The 20,470-nt window shown below is 46.4% G+C and overlaps 1 protein-coding gene across 1 annotated transcript in view; it reads left to right on the top strand.

The window, feature by feature from the left end:
• Positions 1–20,470, top strand: part of myo10 (myosin X) — an 82,092-nt gene that overhangs the window by 27,686 nt on the left and 33,936 nt on the right. The window contains 4 exon segments of the mRNA XM_067252778.1: positions 3,009–3,167; positions 14,309–14,354; positions 14,357–14,401; positions 14,404–14,494. Of these exon segments, the coding sequence (XP_067108879.1) occupies positions 3,009–3,167; positions 14,309–14,354; positions 14,357–14,401; positions 14,404–14,494 (341 nt within the window).

The raw sequence follows: 20,470 nt of genomic DNA, 5'->3' as shown, positions 1-20,470 counted from the left end.
CTGTAGAGTGGAAAGATTGGCTTGGCCGATGGATGGATTCCTGTGAAGGGTTATGGAGATGTGATGCTTGGATCATTTAGGTGTTGTGGCACCCGCACGCACGGAATCTTTAACCCACATAGAACACACCGTTCCAACCACAGCATCCGTTCTAATCGAGATATGTCTCTGTGACATCATCACCTCTACGTGGACATGGGAAGAAGCACTAACTCTGGGTTTTGTAGCGTGTTTTAAGAAGGACTCAAGTTCCAAATGGAAGCTTTTGAACGTTTCCCTGCCCCAACCGAACCTGTGGTTAGATCTGGAAGTCAAATCATCGCGATCACATGTTAGCAGTTAGCACTGCAAACATTTTTTTTAAATCTTATTTTTTATAGAAAAGGGAAAAGAAGTGACCCGTTTTACGAAACATCGCAAACATCACGATATATTCCAATGAGTGTGAAAACAAACCAAAACAACATATTTTGGTATTGGAAGTCAGGTTGGGAGGGTTGGACTGCAATGCGGGCAGTGAGAGAGGCAGCTACATGAGCGAGGGAGCTATAAGAGGGAGAGGGTGGCTGCCAGGATTGTGCTTTAATGACAGGGGATGCTCGGGTGCTGGGAGGAGGTGGGGGGAGAGATGGGGGGAGAGATGGGGGGGAGGGGGAGGGAGGAGGGGAGCGTCGCATGACCTCAGTGTGTTTTTAATATGAGGGGGTTCAGGCTTCTGGAGCCTATCTGAGTCCTGAGAGGGGAAACGCGAGAAAGGGAATGATTGGAAACAGACGTGTGTGTGTGTGTGTGTGTCCGTGAGTATGTAAACTATCACTTGCTATGGAAATATATGATGTGTTTGCAGTCTGATTACGAAGGTGTGTGTGTGTGTGTGCGTGTGTGTGCGTGCGCACGCGAGTACTTCTGCTTTTACAGCCACGGCCACAAAACGATGCTCCCCCCCCTGTTTACTTCACCTCCCTTTCATCCATCCATCACTCTCCTCCTTCCAACACCATGCATTCTAGACAGATACTAATCACTCCATACTTTGATCTCCTTCAGTGAAAGCAGACCGTGTTGGGCTTCCTGTTAACCTCCTGCCTGCTGTGTGTGCAGACCCCCCAGTGACAGATTACCAGTCTCTGTAGACTCACCCCCCCCTCCCCCCCCATCCCTCCTTGCCTCTGGTGCCTGCCTTTGTCTTGCGGACCCCCCCATGTGTTGGGGATACTGTGAGGCCTGTCGTTGATTGCCCCCCCCGCTTTAACCGTCTATGAAAGTGCCTGCATATGTGCACGTCGTGCACCCTTAATTAAGACACCCTTTTTCCCCCATCATGCTCTCTGTCTTTTTTTTTCCACTCCATCTCGCTCACTCGTTCTCCTGCGTCTCTCTCTCACTGTTGTTCCGTTTAGAACTTTTTTCCCACCCGTGTTCTGTCTTGAATTGATATTTGTTATACTTTATATATTCTCTCTCTCTCTCTCTCTCTCTCTCTCTCTCTCTCTCTCTCTCTCTCTCTCTCTCTCTCTCTCTCTCTCTCTTTCCCTCTCCTCCTCCCTCCCTCTCTCTGCCTCTTGGGGTCAACCCGTGACTATAATGACTAGGTCGGTGTGCATGTCTGAGTGGTGTGTTCTCCTCTGGGTGGATTCCAGCCTACACAAGGACGTCTCATATTCACCACATCTTGTCCTCAGTCTGTCCAGATCTCCTCAGAGGGCGGCTGGACGGTCTGAGCCACATTAGTGTCCCTACGAGTGCACGTCTTTCTAGGACCAGAGTTCCTGTAGAGTCCGTTGTCTGCCTGTCTTTGGTTTGGGAAACGCAGTTGCGTTTTTATGTTAACAAGGCTTGCTTGTTAAAAGTTGAGAAGGAGTGGTTGCCTTTGTGGGTGTATGGTGTACTGTAGAGTACACCATACACCCACATAAAGAAAAGACACGACAAAATAACACATAAGTCTCGACAGTGAAAGCAGCAACGTGTAATCACGGACACTCATCGAAATAACGAAATAAATGTGTTATTACGTCTGAAATGTGTCCATATTTTTATCAGTTGAAGCTTTTAATGGGTCAGCTTTACAAGTCCTCAAGTTGCCTTCGTCACAGACTAAAGATATTTGTGACCCTGCACCACTCAGAAGGAACGTTGTCTCTGACACACTGTTTGGTCTAGCTCTCAGACGGAGGGGATAAGAATGCTTCTAGAAGCAGACACACACACACCACACACACACCCCCCCCCCCCACACACACACACACACACACACACAGCACAGGGCCTATCAACAACACTTGGCAGCTCGGGGGCGTATTCTAGGAGCTAGAGAAGATATCCACCAGGTGTCCTGACTCCTGGTGCCGACGTTAGATATGGACTGTCTGGTGGGATCTTGGAAACTGATTCGACCCGTTCAGAGGTTTTGCCGGTCACCTGTGGCGAAGTCATGTGCTCAGGTTTATGAACCGATCTGTCAAGACCTCGGTGGCCCTGTGGTAAATCATGCCCCATAGGAAGAATGGCTGGTCAGGGAAGTTTCTCTCTGTGCTTTCCATCTCTCGGTCATATAAAACTATTCAGTTGCAGTGTGACATAATAATGAGTTTATAAAATAATGATTCCCACGCTCACAGCAGCTTTTGCTGAAGGACCAGACAGATTCACGTCCCGGCCATATCCTGATATTTGAAGGCGTTAGCATAGCTTTAACCCCATTCCACAGCACTCAGTGCAACCAAGATGTTTGTATCTACTTAATTAATGTCATACCTGGCTTGAGCTTGTGAGGAACAAACAGTATGTAAAATATGTAATCATAAGTGTAGCTGCAAAATTCTGTTTTTCATAACTGATTTTTGTGTCCAAACCGATAAAACAGGGTAGTAACATTAGAGTGAAAACATTTAGTCTTTCTCACTATCCCTTCAAGATACCCCAGAATCATCCCACAATATTTTTGCATCCTACCTAACCCCCCACTCTCTCCCTCTCCTCCCTCCATCTTCATCCTCTTGCTCCAGGTGTACTCCCACAAGCAGAGCACCCTGACCAGGCAGAAGGTGCAGCCCATGCACCCCAGCAGCTCCAGAGGAGTGGAGGACATGGCTGCCCTGCAGGACCTCCACGACGGAGCCATCATGCACAACCTGTTCCTGCGCTACCAGCAGAGGAGCATCTATGTGAGTGTTTGCACACACACACACACACACATTTACATTTAGTCATTTAGCAGACGCTCTTATCCAGAGCGACTTACAGTAAGTACAGGGACATTCCCCCGAGGCAAGTAGGGTGAAGTTCCTTGCCCAAGGACACAACGTCAGTTGGCATGACCGGGAATCGAACTGGCAACCTTCGGATTACTAGCCCGATTCCCTCACCGCTCAGCCACCTGACTCCCACACACTCACGCAAACACACAAATACAGACATTAACTCAGACACACACAGACACACACATGCGTGCGCTCAGACATACACAAATACAAAGACAGACACCGAAAATAATTCTAGTTTGTTTTCGCATTCAGTCTCACAAACAATAAAAGGATAAATGGTAGTCTCCATTTGAAATATATGCTCTAGCATGTGAAGAAACACCATCCACCACTGGACATTATTAGTTGACAGGCCGAAAGTGCTGAATCGTCTATACACTGTGTTTTTTCTAACAGCTCCCTACTCCTATGTAAACATGTTTCTCACTCAGAGGCTGATGATGAATAGTGGGGTCAGTCCACAAAGAGGACACACACATACAGTATTGGTTTTCCCAGGATAGGAATGCAGACGTGTTTTTCATTCATTTATTATGGCCCCCCTGATTGTCCAGGCTTAAGAGCAGAGATATCTCTAAGCCATAAAAGCCTGATTCATTGAGTCATTTCATTTTCTCTCTGGCATTTGGAGAATTTTGAATCCATCCATCCACGGGAAGACCTTTTAACACGCACTCGCATATTTTTCGGCACCACCCTTTTAACCTCACTTTAAAATGTCAACAAGAGCAACCTTTTACATCATTTGGTACACATTCTGAAAGCCCTTATCCATTTAAAAAAAAATACTCGTCAAGGTACATTGCTGTCTTTTTGAGATACGACGCCACGAAAAGAATGCACACCCTTGTGCGGATAGTGGAGGTTGAGAAATCATTACGCAACCCTGAAGCCAGACGTCTAGCTGGCAGGTAGACAGATAAGAGATGGATATGTTGAGACAGAATTAGTCTCAGAGACGAACATTTTTAAAAGAGGTGGAGTGAGGAATTCACATTCTTCTGTTGGTTTCGAAGAAAGAACTTCATGAACTTTTCACTCTAACCCGTCAGAGAGAAGAGGCATGCGGTTATTAATGAGATGTTCCCCATGGATAGCCTACATTTCGTACACATCAAATATGTCATACATCAATTTGGATGAAAGCATCTGCTAAATGAATAAATGTAATTGTAGATATTCTGTCAGAGAATCTGTAGCTTCTTGTCACATCTATAAAAACTTTGAAGATTATGTCAGGTTATTGAAAACTGTCAACATAAGCGATACACTACACAAGATACAATAGTGAAGTAACCTACAGCAATGGAGTTCCAGAAAGTAAACGTAACGTCACAATCAATTGAGGTAAAGCCAAATTCAACTCAAATTAAACCCTAACCCTAAAAACAGGCCCTCAACCATCAGCTTTTGCAATAGTTACGTCACACATTAACGGTACATGTTGCAACACTGTATCCTCAGTGATGATCCTTTGACAATCTGATGTTTGCATTTGAGAAGCATTTCATGATCTTGCATCATGGCTCCGCTTTGTTTCCATGGTTATGTAGGAGAGAATAAGGCCCCTTTGCTGCTATTTTTTGATTTCTTGTCACATGGGGTATAAAATTTTTCTTTGTCTGTGTGGTGGTCAGTTCTTCAGAAACTCAGTAGAAGTGAAATGTAGTCCTTGGCGATACGCATAAGTACTGTACCGCAGAATAGGCTGAACAATAACTATACTATGTGGAAAGGAACAGCGCCAACACAGGGAGTCAGATGGCTTAGCGGTTAGGGAATCGGGCTAGTAATCCAAAGGTTGCCAGTTCGATTCCCGGTCATGCCAACTGACGTTGTGTCCTTGGGCAAGGCACTTCACCCTACTTGCCTCGGGGGAATGTCCCTGTACTTACTGTAAGTCGCTCTGGATAAGAGCGTCTGCTAAATGACTAAATGTAAACACCCCCCAGATATGTCGATATTTAGACATCCAAAGTTCTGGATGAGATCCACCTCTTTGCAGCAGGGGGTTTGCCATCCCAGCGTTTCCACGGATACAGGGTTGACGGGGTGACAAAACAACTAAAAGGTGCAACCACCCACCCTTCCCCACCCGCACGCCTCGATGGCAAAGATTCAACCTCCGTCTCGGACGTTCCCATTTTCACACAGATTCCCCCCTCCCCTCCTAAATCAAGCCTTCGACCTGGTCGACTGTGAATGGGCTCCTTGTTTGGCAGCCAAAAGCAATAGATTGCAGAGTGTGAGGGAGAGTGACGAGGGCTTTAGGTTGTTTGGTTTGACACTCGTTTTAAAAGGCTGGTATTCCGGTGGTAGTCTCAGTGGAAGCTTGGCTCGCGCGACGCCATGGTTACGCTAGCCAGGAAGGCTATCCTAGTTTTTCCACACCAATGTGGGTTTGTAATTGTGTTTGCTTTGGATCAAACCCTTGAGAAGTTTACAAATATTTTCTTTATCCAGGGCCAAATTGATTATTCTGTAGTTTTAGGTTTTAAAGAGAAATGTGTTTTTTGTCCAGTTTGCTGTTAGGATTAGATAAATGCTCTGAATCAAGCCAAACAGTGGCGAGGCCTAACTTGCTCTTAAATTGAGACTCAACTTTAGCTTTGATTGTTGTCGTTGGATAGTGACTCTAGCTAGATTGCTATCCCCAGGCCTTCATACTGTACATTAAATAACGTTGATTTCCTCACACCTGAAAACAGTTCTTAAACAGTTCTTTAAAAAGAAGTTCTAAATCAGTGAACTATTCCTTTACTTCTTCTATTACAATTTGACTCCTTCTGCCAGAGTGTAATTCCTTCCATCTCCTCTCTGCTCTTGATCCAACCAGGAAAACAAGGTCAGGAAAACAACAATATGTTTATTCATGGTGAAACGCAATGCAGTCGTTTTTGGATTGGAACCATCTCTTGGCTCCAGCAACAAGTTTCACATGATAATTAAGTAATCCCTCGGTTTACCAATACTTTAATTCCTCTTGCCGCTCCTCTCATTTTCCATATGCCACTTTTCTGGTCAGAAAATGACCCAGACAACATGGGACAACCGTGATGAATTGATTGGATAATTTTGACCATACGGGAGTGTTCAAACATGATTATAGTAACGAGTTGGCATTTGTCATAGGTTAAACGGGCTAGTATGTGGGAATGGTGACACAAGGCTGCCTTTGTCTCTGGGTTGTTTTGCTGGGGAGGGAGGAGGGAACGCCAGGTCAGGTTTATTCATTACAGACTCAATCTAAACGGGAGCGGAGCTGGCAAATATTTGTCCTACATATTTTCTTTGTATTCTCCATACTGTACCCGTTAATTCCATAGGTGGTTAGCGTTCTTATAAGGTCTTTGTGAGAGACAGAGTGTGATGGTGGTGTATTGTCTCTGTAAGCACACAGACTGTACCAGGTCTGCTCATCGCACCAGGGTTGGGGAAATTAGGTAACTTGCAGGATCAATCTCCTCTCAGCTTCTTTATCACATTATCTCAAGTAATCTGACTTGTTATATTTATTACACTTTAACGTTAAGAACCATTTAAAACGAGTGTTTGCAGTCAGAAAGTTGAAGAGTTTATGTTGGAAATCTTCACAGGACAGATTCAGAAGCTTCTGGAAGCAGAGGGCTGTGATTTTTTGTTCAACAGGATGTCAATTCATATTACAGAACAGCAACATCTGTGAATGAAACAAAAATGAGGAAAAAAAAAGGTCTGTCAGCAATATAACAAGCCAAACATAAATTCCTGCCAGCTCTTGTCCCTGAGTACTGCTAAACATGAATGTTTACCATCAGGCACAAGAAGACATTTTCCACAATCTTTCATCTGGCTAAAAAGAAATTCTTCTTCTCCATGTGTTGATTTTTCAAAATTAAATGCTCTTCTCAGACTTGACATGTTAATGAGAAAACCATCTCTCAGTCTGCAGATATCTTCTATCATGTACATAAAATGAGGAGGGCATCATAGGGTTCTGCATAGTTTAGCACTAGCACTACCTCGCTAGTAGCTAGTCACTAATATGCATATGCATTATACCTACCTCTGAGTAGCTAAACTGACTGTAGGGTACTTAAAATACTTCGTATAACTGAGCCAAGTAGCCTGTAGACTACAACAGCAGAGGAAATATAATGGACTTAATTGAAGAATGAGGTCTGAGCACTATCTCAATTACTTTTACTAGCTTTTGCTTTGACGACAAACTGGACATGTAGTTTAGGATACGGTTCTTGCGGTTAACTTTGGTGGTAAAAATTGCACTCGGAGGGTGACCCTGTGCGTCGTTTTATATGACCTCATGTTTCAAATAAAATGTGTAGTCTCAGTTCTATTTTCTACTTTTATAAAGAGAGGCTCTAGCCTCTGTGCTAATTATCCTTTAGCGCTTCAGAGTTGTTTTGAGAACGTTGCCATCGAGCTAGCTCGCAGAGCTTTGATTGAAGAATGCAGGCCTTTAACTTTCAACCTTTGATTGCAACCAGCTGTGGTGTTGAGTGGTGGCCTCACTCTTCTCCTATGCAGATTCCAGTTCAACCTCTCTTCTCTTCTTCTCCCTTTCCCCTCTTCCTGTCTTTCCCACTGTACACCTCTTTCACCCCGTCCTGTAGTTCGTAGTGTCTCTTTCTCTCCACATCAGGCCTTCCCAGCAGAGAGTTGGTCAAATTGGAGATTCTTGAACTTTTCCCTCTCATCTTCTCTCATTTTGAAATCATTGCTTTGAGTGTGTGTTGTTTTTGTGGGTGTGTGTGTAATGTGCAAGGAGGAATATTCTTGTGTATGTGTGTCTTTGTGCTTGTGAGTTGGTAGTTAAGACGTGTGTGTGTGTAGTGAAAGTCATTTTCAGTGTGTTTGTGTCTGTGAGGGTGGATACAAGATGAAAAGAAAACTGTACTTTATGCGTGCACAAACTGCCTGTATACTTTGCAGTGTTTGCCTACATCAGTTTGCTTAAATGAACTCGGATGACGTGGAGAAATGAGCATGTAGGTCAGACAAACACCCCTAAACGCACACACACATTCTTAATCTATTCCTAATCAGACACATGAGAAGTTTCTCCACTTCCAGTTTCAAACAGAGACATTCTTCACCCTGCTCATTCCCCATAGTGAGAGATTCCTTCTGAGAGAACCTCAGGGTCTCAGTGTTGTGAATGCTTGGCTTATTTTAACAGGTCTGCATGTCTGTGCTGAGGCCCACTGGTAGCTGGGACAGACAGCTGCCACGCCTGTGTCATTTCACAGGCATGTGCCTCTAATGGTGAGAACAAATGTGTGCTACACGACACACTATACATACACGACGCATACACTTTGTGTGTGGTGTGTGTGGTGTGTGTACGCTCTCCCTCGTGTGCTGAATCACTGCTTTCTGCTGCGTCTCCTGACCTGATTCTGGACCAGCAGCCGTACACATGGACCAGCGCCAGACCAGATTACTGTCAGATCTGGAGAAGTGGCCACTCAACCAAGGGAACGAAAAGTCCACCAAAAGTCTCAATCTTTTGATGTATTTTCCTCTGATACTCACATGAACATTTTAGTCAATTAGCAGACGCTTTTATCCAGAGCGACTTACAGTGAGTACAGGGACATTCCCCCGAGGCAAGTAAGGGTATAGTGCCTGGCCCAAGGACACAACATAATTTTTGAGGCACAGGAATCGAACCGGCAACCTTCTGTCATGTTGGCATGGCACAAACAAACTTGTTTTATATCCGTTCCTTTCGGTTCTGAATTGGATTACAAAGACAAGCCATTATCCTAAACTGTAGTGGTTTCTTTTTGTTTTATCCAGTACCCTCCCGCCGTCTAACATTCCCCCCCCCCCTCCCCCCTCCTCCCCCCCCCCTCCCCCACTCATAACCAGCTCTGCAACCCGCCTCCCTGTTTGAGGCTGGAGCAGAAAATCTGGAGTTAATTTCCTCCGTTGGTAGATTTATCTTGCTCCGTCTCATAAAGCCGATGGCTCTCATTTTACACCCCCCTGTGTTCTTCTGTTACACCAGGAGCCAGGGCTATCACCACTGTAAACAGAGAGGCACTGTTGCCTCAAATCTATGTGGGTGTTTGTCTTAAGCCTACATAAAGGTGAACTTAATGCCCGTCGTCGAACTCCTTGATGGGTGATGTTAATGTTCTATTAACTTCTGATACTTGTATGTAATCGATGCCAGGTCATTGATTCCTTTTGTTGCATTACTATTTAAATTGGATTACGTCGTAAGGGGAAATTGTTGATATGCCACTTTTGTGACTCACTTTTTAGCAGACGTCATACCGAAACATATTCACTTTACCTGTGGATTTGATAATTGCCCTGGAATGTCTGGCTGGACTAATCAAATCAGATCTTCTCGTGGGTCACAGCCAATTAGCTTGCATGCTAGGTGAATACATGGAAACTGTTGCCGGGGTAGGGGGGCTAATTGAGTCCAAATGGCTCTAATTTATTGGGTTAAAGAGAGGTATGACTTTGCCTACATAGGTTTTTCCACAGCCGAGTGCTATCTGTTGCCTGGAATCCCGTTCTACATTTACATTACATTTAGTCATTTAGCAGACGCTCTTATCCAGAGCGACTTACAGTAAGTACAGGGACATTCCCCCCGAATCAAGTAGGGTGAAGTGCCTTGCCCAAGGACACAACGTCATTTTACACGGCTGGGGAATCGAACCAGCAACCTTATGATTACTAGCCCGATTCCCTAACCGCTCAGCCACCTGACTCCGTTCTGTTTAAAAGGAATGTAAAGCTAGTGTGACATGATTCTTTGGTGTTTCTGATCTGAGACATGGTCTGTCGTAGCTAACCCAGTCTGTCTCTTGTCATCAACACATTTTGACACGTCATAATGACCACATCTTTAGTGAATTAGAATAATGACCTAAAAAACCTAGAATGACTTAGGAAGTGAGATTATTGCTTTAATTTTCTTAAACTACCGGGCAGACGTGAGTCTGAAACTTGGCATTAGGGGAGGACAGGAAAGGAAATATATGGTTTATTGCTGTAGCTGTGCAGAGAAACTTTAACCCATAGGCTTTCATAGGCTCACATGATACACTGAGTGCCATAAGAAGAGGAAGCTATGGCAGAGGTCGGTCGGACACAGAGATTAAAGATGGAGAAAATTGTTCATGCGTCCCCCTTTTGCAGCACATTTTTGCTTTTATGTGAAAACAAAAACTTACCGTGTCTGAGCAATTAAATACCGGATAAGACCGTAAAGGTCGAACCTCACATGTCAGTTGTCCCCCCCCTCCAGTGTTTACATATACACTGTAATTAAGTAGGGAGTCAGGTGGCTGAGCGGTGAGGGAGTCGGGCTAGTAATCTGAAGGTTGCCAGGTCGATTCCCGGCCGTGCCAAATGACGTTGTGTCCTTGGGCAAGGCACTTCACCCTACTTGCCTTGGAGGGAATGTCCCTGTATTTACTGTAAGTCGCTCTGGATAATGACGAGCGTCTGCTAAATGACTAAATGTAAGTAGCCCCTCATCAAACACACACACACTCTCAGACACTCGATCTGTCTCACTCCTGCGTGCTCTGTTGTGGTGTAAATCTCCAAATTGGAATGTGCTTCCAAATCATTATTTGTTATGTAAATATTGGCATATCAACTGCCATTCAAATGTCTGTATTTGCATTTGTTTTGTTGTTCGGGGATGAATTGGGTCGGTCTGTTAGTGGCCCATTAAAACTGCTGCCTCAGCACAATACAAGACAATACCGGAGATTAAGGTGACAGAGAGATTTTGGCAATGGTATTGACAGAGAAGTTAAACAGTTTATCTCAAACCATATATCTCGGCGCTTACTAAAGACAGCAGTTTGGAGATGGACAAGCTGAAGTTTAAACTGTCTTTTCGCTGGAGTTGATGGATGTAATGTGGTAGACCTTGTTGTGGTGACTGATCTTACCTACCGATACTCCTCGCTAACTCCTTTTCATCTCATTCACAGTGTGGCAGTTGTTTGCGGAGGGAGTATGTAGGGAGGGAGGTGGCTGAGCGGTTATGGAATCGGGCTAGTAATCAGAAGGTCGCCGGTTCGATTCCCGGCCGTGACAAATGACGTTGTGTCCTTGGGCAAGGCAATTCACCCTACTTGCCTCAGGGGAATGTCCCTGTACTTACTGTAAGTCGCTCTGGATAAGAGCGTCTGCTAAATGACTAAATGTAAATGTTTGCAAAGTAGAGAAATTGCTTCTGAATACTCTCTACCTTGATCACTTTGATGCTTCAACCTCTGATTGAAATACACACACACACACACACACACAGTCTCTGTGCAGTTCGGTTCTTGTTTGTAGGGGATACCGCACATCTGTTCTCTGTCAAACAAACGAGACACGTGAGCCTGGGCTGTTTGTCAGCTCTTTAAGCCCTGCCGTCCACCCATGCTGTGTTTGTGTGTCTCTCTGTTCTCCTTCCCTTCGTGTGGAATATAACATGCTGCAGGCGTGTTTTAGATAGTCGCTAGGTGATGAATGTTGGTGTGTGTGCGTGTGTGTGGGGGGGGGGGGGGGTAAGTCTGTGTTTTTATGTAGTGATGGAAAGAGAAGGTGTAGAAAGAGAGAGAAGTGATGTTCAGTAGCTCGTTGTACGGCGCTACATGGCCCAGTCATCACTGTCATGTAATTCATTGGGGTCGTTCATTGGGGCTGACGTCTTGTCAGTTCCGAGGGACATGAAGGCACCCTCAGTTCCGCAGCAGATGGTGAAGTACTCACACAGCTCACCTACTCCCCCCCCACACACACACACACACAAATCCCTGATCCCCCCAATCACACACACACACATCCTCCTCCCCAACAGCACATGGTACAACCTGGAAACAGGACAGCTACTGTCAGCACTGCCCAGTAAATACATGGGACAGGGTTAGATTTAAGGGCTCTGGTTACTGTCACTGTTTTGTTGCTTTGAATTGACCAGAACAGTGACCAGAACAGTGACCAGAACATTCCCAATTCAAATATTTCCATAGTAGATGACTAATAACCGTTTACATAAATAGTATAATTGTCTTTGAGCAAACTGCATCCATCATTAATTCCAGGTGCAGCTACCGTGTTTGATTTATTAATTTAGCAAACGCTTTTATCCAAAGCGACTTCCAAGAGAGAGCTTTACAAAAGTGCATAGGTCACTTTGATCATAACAACGAGATAGCCCCAAACATTGCGGGTAGCCAAAACATGAAGCATACATTGTGAAAAACCAAATAAGTGCCAAAGGCCAAAACCACAAGAGCATGTCGTGGGCTCAGAAGACAGACAAAAAAAGAAAATCCAAATCTTCATCCCTAATATGTGATCTTGATCATTAATGAGCTATTAATTTAGTAAATGAGCTTAACACACTGGACACACATGTACTATACTTCGTAAAAAGAAAAAAAAAAGGGTTTAGTTTGTCCTGAACAGGCACACGCCAGTTGCCATGACACTTCCTTTATTACCACAACCTGTTTTTGAAAAACAATACGATTGACCTCCTTCTAACCAGGAAAAACAAGATCAGGAATGCGTTTATTTTTTTAATCCACTTGCTTTTTTCTTTTTTTTAACCCAAGAATCAAATACTTTTGAAACGTTTAATACGCTTTCGGAAGAACGGTAAATTCCATTTATGTCACGCGGCCACGGCGCCCACAGAGCATCGCGGCCTTAAGAGCGACCGTGCTGGTCCTGCGACCTCCCCATCCTCAGCTCTGTGCCTTGTTCGGGGAGAAAGACAGATAACGTTGTTTGCTCTTAAGATGTTTTCGTTGTGTTTTATGGCTCCGGCACAGCGAGGCCCCAGCGGAGATTAACTGACGTTGAGAAATGGGGCCTGTGCTCGGCCGCGAGGCCTCAGGGGGGCGAGAGACAGAGATGCTCTGTAGGACGGAGACGTCTCTCTCTCTCTCTCCCTAATGCATCTCATCTCGTCCTCCAGGCGAGGCTACTTTGGGCTCCGTGGTTGCCTGGAACATCCAGGGGCTCCTGTCTGGGGAGAGATTGGGTTATAGGATATGTTTGGCTGGGGATGACTTCAGAGGCGCGTTGTCAGGGTCGGTACAGTCTAGTGTGTATGGCAGTCCCACTCCAGTTGTTTTGGTATTTACTTGTCATTAGATTTCATTTGTCTCCTTCCCTTCTTCTTCTCTGTTCGTTGTCCATTAGTCATGTCCACAAAGCGAAGGGAACTGCAAGGCTTTTCTTGGAGACGTTTCTATTCCAGCAGTTTGGTTTATTTTGCTTTGACTTTGAAATATGAAACAGGACATGGAATATAGGGTGTAAAAAGGTCAAGTAAACTTGACGTGGTGTTGTGTTTCTTCACAGAGAAGCTTTCATAACTGTGTGTTGAGATTCCATGTGTAGGGTGACTGTTGCTGACATTACCTTAAGCTACTTGTTTTTTCGGCAGTGAGGGATTCAGAGGCTATGGCCGATTGTTACCATGCCCTGTCTTGGAATAGAAGCCTAATAAGTTATCACAGCCTTGTGTTTTGTGTTTTTGTCTTTAAATTGGATTACCGGATGTACGTCTTATGGGATAATTTAAAGAAAATAACTTCTACTTTGGAACATTGGAAGATGTTTCCACAGGGGAATTTGTCACACAAGATTTCTGTCTCTTTACTGCTGTCTTTCTTTATTCTGTCTTTCTCTCTCCTTCCCTATCTCCTTCTCAGTTCTCCCTGACACACCATTTAATCCCATGCCTCCCTAACCAGATGTACACCCAACATGCATATTATCTCAACACCTGTCTTTTTCCTCCCCCCCCTTCCCCCCCCTCCTCCCTCCCTCCCTCCCCCTCCTCCCTCCCTCCCTCCCCCCCCTTCCTCCCTCCTTCCTCCCCCTCCTCCCCCTCCTTCCTCCCTCCCCTCCCCCTCCTCCCTCCCTCCCTCCCCTCCTCCCTCCCTCCCTCCCTCCCTCCCTCCCCCCCTACCCTCCTCCTCCCTCCCCCTCCTCCCTCCCCCTCCTCCTCCTCCCCCCCTCCCCCTCCCCCTCCCTGTTCATCATGTTTTCTCCAGACATACATCGGCTCCATCCTGGCTGCGGTGAACCCGTATCAGCCCATCCAGACCTGTACGACCGGCCGGCGGTGGAGCGTTACAGCCGCCACCACCTGGGGAGATCGCCCCGCACATCTACGCCGTAGCCAACGAGTGCTACCGCTCCCTGTGGAAGAGGCTGCAGAACCAGTGTGTGCTCATCAGGTCAGCGGAGACGACTGGTTATGTGGAGGGGCTAGGGGTGGCGGGGGAGGGGTTAGGGGTGTTGGGAGGAGGGAATGGTGGTTTTTGTTTATTAAGGATTCGGGGAACTGGGGGAGGGCTAGTGTGAGAGGGAGGAGTCAAGTGTTTTGGGGGAGGGGACACTTTGTCAGTGACAGAAGATCAAATGCTTGTTCTCCCATCAAATCAAAATGTATTTGTATAGCCCTTTTTACACGCAAGAATGTCACAGAGGCCTTTACATACGCCCATAGAACTGCCCCTCAACCAACCTAAACCCTCAAGGACCTCTCTAGTCATCTACTGGTTTCAAATCGAATGATTTGTCCCTGATTGGCTGTGTGGGAGGATTCTAATGTCCTGTCTTTACCAGTGTATGACACAACAGTCTCCTTCTTCCACGGTGTCGGGATTCACTCAGTAACTGTGGAAGTTTACTGGTTCTCCCAGAAGCCGGCCCACATTCCTGAACCCCATCTCCATTCTTTTCTAGTTCCTCCGGTTCCTTCCTCTGGCGTAACTTTCTCCTTCGATGTCCCACCATTGTGTTCAGACAGAACCGCACGGTTCCCTTCTCTGTCATCAAACACCCTGAGTTATTTTCGGACCCACTGGAATGATAATATCCAGTCTGCATTGATCTGATAGAAGTGCTGTTTTTGCAGCGGTAACAGCTGTATTCTCAGCTTGTGTGGAGGGAAACAAAAGACAGCAGGAAATGCTGACTGAGGAGATAAACAGGCAGAAAAGCGAGACGATGCAATATTTAAGAACTTGGGCCCAAAATAGATGCACCAGAACTGGACATGGAGCACTGGCACAAAGTCATGTAATAATAATAATGATGTGTTCATTTAGCAGACGCGTTTATCTTTTTAAAGAGACTTACAGGGGAAGGGGGGGGGGGGGTGGGGCGGGGGGGGGGGGGGGGGGGTGGGGGGTGGTGGGGGGGGGGTGTCAAACGAACAGTCAAGTGCTCCACCTCTCAGCCATCCCCAAACTGCACTCACACAACCAAACCCTTCTACGTCATAAGATCGACAGACGACAAACAACAAGCCTGATCCTGCTTTAGTCATCAGAGACGGTCACAGTCGTAACTGGCCACAGACCGGCCTGTAGCCTGCGTCATTAGTATGAGGCAGCAGCTCAGATGACAGGCGGGCAGAGTGATGGAGGCTTGCCTGTCTTGTGGCCCCAGGCGGGCAGAGTGATGGAGGCTTGCCTGTCTTGTGGCCCCAGGCGGGCAGAGTGATGGAGGCTTGCCTGTCTTGTGGCCCCAGGCGGGCAGAGTGATGGAGGCTTGCCTGTCTTGTGGCCCCAGGCGGGCAGAGTGATGGAAGCTTGCCTGTCTTGTGGCCCCAGGCGGGCAGCACCACGCTGGTTTAGATACAGCAGTCCTCCCAGCAATTAGCTGTCATTAACTTACAGCCCAGTTTTAGGGCCACTTAAGGAACCCTTCATCATTGGGGGGGGTTAGGGGTAATGAGACATATGTTCTCTTTTAAAACGTCCCTATTTAGAGGCCACGCCCACTTGGGAAACGATAAAATCATTGTCTGGGGAACCGTAAAAAAAAAAAAAAGGTGACGGTAAATCGGTTTCCATCTCTGCCGCAGTCACATGGGTCTCAGAGCTAGCATGCCAGATGTGTGTATGAACATGATTGTGTGCGTCCTTGAGTGAATTCACACCGGTGAATTCACACAGCGGTTAGGGAATCGGGCTAGTAATCAGAAGGTTGCCAGTTCGATTCCCGGCCGTGCCAATGACGTTGTGTCCTTGGGCAAGGCACTTCACCCTACTCGCTTCAGGGGGGAATGTCCCTGTACTTACTGTAAGTCGCTCTGGATAAGAGCGTCTGCTAAATGACTAAATGTAACCGAGGTGGGAGGCGTGTGAAGTGGGCCATGCGAGCACAAACACGATCACAGGACCAGGAGGGCTGGAGGAAGAGACAATGGTGCTATTCTGTCCAGGAGTGGTGAGTGAGGCTGGCGCGTGTGGAGCGGGGAGGGCAGCGGGCCAAACCACTGTCGTCGGAAAACCAAACACTTCCATGCTAAACACTCGCTCGCTGAATGCTTCCATACTGCACACTTCTATACAATACATACTTCCATGCTAAACACTTCCATGCTAAACACTTCCATGCTAAACACTTCCATGCTAAACACATTCATGCTAAACACATTCATGCTAAACACATTCATGCTAAACACTTCCATGCTAAACACTTCCATGCTAAACACATTCATGCTAAACACTTCCATGCTAAACACATTCATGCTAAACACTTCCATGCTAAACACTTCCATGCCAAACACTTCCATGCTAAACACTTTCATGCCAAACACTTTTATATTTAACACTTGTTGAAAGTGGAAATCTCCTATATATATATAATCCTATATATATAGGACTATATATATATATAGTCCAAGTGTAATAGTTCACATTGTATCTTAATAACATCTACAGAGCTTCAACCAGGGGCATCATCTCCATTGAATTCTCTTAATCAAGCTCAGTAAGTTTCCTGTTTGTTGTCTCTTGGCGGTCCTCATCTCCTGTGTTCTTCAGCCTGGATCTGGATCTGGTTCTCCTCTGAGGCGCTCGTTCCTGGGGGAGGTGTGAGCTTGTTAATAATTGAGTAGTTCAACGGTAGAGCACGGTGGTAATTCGTCTAAGTGTTTGTCCTGAGGGCGGCCATATTGCTTAGTGCTAAGTGGACAACCAGAGGGGGGGAGGGGGGGGGGCATATGGCTGGCTGTTGGGTGCTAAGTGCTGGCTTGTTGTTAGTGACATCCATGGGGTTCTGGGAAGGAACGATCCAGAACGGCTCCCAATACTAACATAACGCAGTCAGATCGTCCTGGTAGGCAGAAAACAATGCATGTTTCATGGGTTTAAATGCATGAGTTTGGATGTTTCTCTTGTTTCAGAGAACCTCTTCTTCAAATCTCTTTCTAAAAAGCAGAGTCAGAGAACACAAAGTACTCTTCGCCACGCTCTCTACATGAACTATCCGTACGTCGCTTAAGGGAGAAAAACCTTTTATAAACAAATAAAATGTCAAGTGGAACAGTAAAGCGAGTCTTCTCCGGTGTTCCGACATGCCGAGCAGGTCTCAGGTGATCCAGGAGCCAGCACTGGGAGGTCACATCGTAGCCTGAGGGTCCCCCACCCCCCCTCCTGGTGTCTAATGATTAATGCTGTGTGACAGCCAAGCTGTCTGTGGTTGGCTGACTGACAGGGATTCACCCCCAGAGCTACTCCACAGGTGTGACCATCCCCCTCATTAAGTCTGTCAGCTCGGGAATACAGCATCTGTGCTTGCGTAACGGACGTCAAGATTCTCCTCACTGAGGATGTCTTAATTTGTGTCTGCGATAGTTATGCTTTGTTCAGTTTCTGAAACAAGGGAAATTAATTTATTATATTTAAACGCCTCAGTCTGACAGTTATAATTTCATTTAAGTGTGAATCATTCATTGGTCTGTTTATAGGACCGTACAAGGCGGCAGTGCACCAAGCCTAATAGGAAAAAGGGAAGGTTTCTCCTTAAGAGTGCGGTACTGCATGACTACATATGGCCGTTTCCCTCCAGGTGCTCTGGCTTTCCCTCTCTCAGTGGTGTTTTAATTGAGCCTTTGTTGTCCTCCAATGGGATTTATTGCCCAGAACTACAGACTGCAGTGCTGCCAAAGCCCAAACATATGTACCTCCCGCCCACATCCACCTCCTACCTCCCTCCCTTCACCAGATCCCGCCAGTCCCCCTCCACCAGGCCCCTCTCTCCTTGTGTTCCTCAAACCCCCCTCCTTCACAGTATCACCTTATAATCAAACCTAACTAGACGCCTCCCAGGCCGTGTCTGGCTTGTGTTGTGAAACAGATCAGGTGCCATCCTCTCTGGCCCCCACACTGAGCTGAGAGCTCTCTGTGGGCGGGGTGGGGGTGGGGTGGGGGTGGGGGGGTAGACGGGTGGAGAGGGGCATTAAATCACCAGAGTGGCACTTTTAAGGCGAAGCAGGAAGCTTTCTCCTCGGATTTAAGGATTGTGGGTAATCAGATCCAGGCTGGGAGGAGCGGAGGAGGAAGGCGGAGGGGTGATGGAGGTCAGGCGGATCAGAACGGGGGGGTGGGTGGAGGAGAGTTGGACGGAGGAGAAGGGAAACTTATAACTTGCTGCTACGGCTTTTATAAAACACACCTGGTCATTAATGGTCGTTAATGCCGTTTAGCATTTTCACTGATGCCTACACCTCCTGTACATCAGACCTCTGTGATTTTTTAAAGCAAAACCAACCCCTGTTGCTTTCTTCCATACACAATTGAGAAACACTTTATTTGAAGCAGACTCTCATAAAAGTAATTTAAACGAAGTCTCGTAAATCTTTGCTCCGTCCATAGGATCTTACATTTGAAGCTACTGTAATGCCGTTTTACACTGTAATAACCCTACAGAGCACAAACTCTTGCCAACTCTCAACTCTCACATTTTTTTCTACCCCAGATAGCCACCTAATTCCTGGCTTCTGGAAGAATTCTGCTTGTGAGGAGTTGTTGTCAATCCCTCCCTGACCTGGGCTGTTATGAGGTCAAACTCAAGGATGCCTAGCGTCCTTCATTACGCAGGCATCTTGGGGTCAGAGGTCACGTAGCACTGAAGCACCTCACATACCTGAGACCGCCTGCATCTGGATCAGGATGGATTAGGTCGTCTTGGATTAGGCTGGTGTTGAGGAATCCAGCATGACTTTGTGTAAACACGCTCTGAGGAGAGCGTGGGGGGTGTCTGAACACTGTCCGGTCCAGGGGGGGGGGGGGGGGGCGGAGGGGGATAGCAAACTGCGTCACATCCGTTTGACACGGTGCACGTTGCAGTTTGGGGAGTTCGATTCGGTTTAAGGTCAGTTTTCATACATAAAAGAAAATATTTTACAAGGACTTGGAAAACGTTGTTTTGTTTAGGGAACCATTAGTTTTTTTTGGAGAGAACGTTTATTTTATTTTTCGGAGTAAACAAAGTATTTTGTTTCTTTCCCATGGCAGCACAGTAGGTCAGCAGTCAATAGCACACTGTGAAGACAAGACTTTGTACTGAAAGCCAGACAGTCATCTCCCAATGCTTCCATTCCACCGCTTAAAGCAAATGAAACGCAGATCTGCTGTTTCCCTCCGAATTGCTTTCTCGTGTTTGGTTGCACGGTAACACAGTAGGAAACGGGCATTCCTCTCAAATCAACCTCTCTCACAACCCATGTTCGTGCGTGTCTCCAAATCATGTCGATGTGGCAGGGAGCTGGCTCAGATGTCGACTCTTAGTGAATCATTTTAGCCATGTTAGTCCTTCTCACAGCTCCTATCCAGGGCAGCCAGACACTAACTGGAGTGGGAGCTGGTTACCTCCTCGTCTCCAGCAGTAACACAAAGCAGTACAGCTAGCTACCCTGAGTACACAACAGCAGTATACCGCACACCACATGTAGTATGTAATACACATCACAACATCATTTAGTATGTAGGATACAGCACACAACATGTAGTATGTAATACACAGCACAACAGCATTTAGTATGTAGGATACAGCACACCACATGTAGTATGTAATACACAGCACAACAGCATTTAGTATGTAGGATAGAGCACACCAGCTTTCATATGTAGTGTACAGAACATTATCTTTAGTATGTAGTATACGTAGGTCCTAAGTGCTTGTCTCCATGTCCCCCTCAGGGACGTGTGGCAGAGGGGGAGCAGGGGCAGTGCCAGCAGGGTCCGGCTCGCCCAGCGGCAGCCCCGAGCCCGAGGCCTCTCTCGGGGCCGCCAGGGTGTGCAATAGACTGGGATCTGGAGAAAGGCTTCTCCCATGTGTGACAGAGTGGGTCGCAGTGCCTGGGGGCCTGGGCCAGGTCTGAACACAAAGGCGGGGTTTCTCCTAAGCCGTGTGTG

The sequence above is a fragment of the Osmerus mordax genome, chromosome 16 (assembly GCF_038355195.1).
Source record: "Osmerus mordax isolate fOsmMor3 chromosome 16, fOsmMor3.pri, whole genome shotgun sequence".
In the NCBI taxonomy this organism is placed as follows: Eukaryota; Metazoa; Chordata; class Actinopteri; order Osmeriformes; family Osmeridae; genus Osmerus; species Osmerus mordax.
The sequence above is the reverse complement of the archived record's forward strand: the minus strand, read 5'-3'. Positions and strand labels throughout refer to the sequence as shown.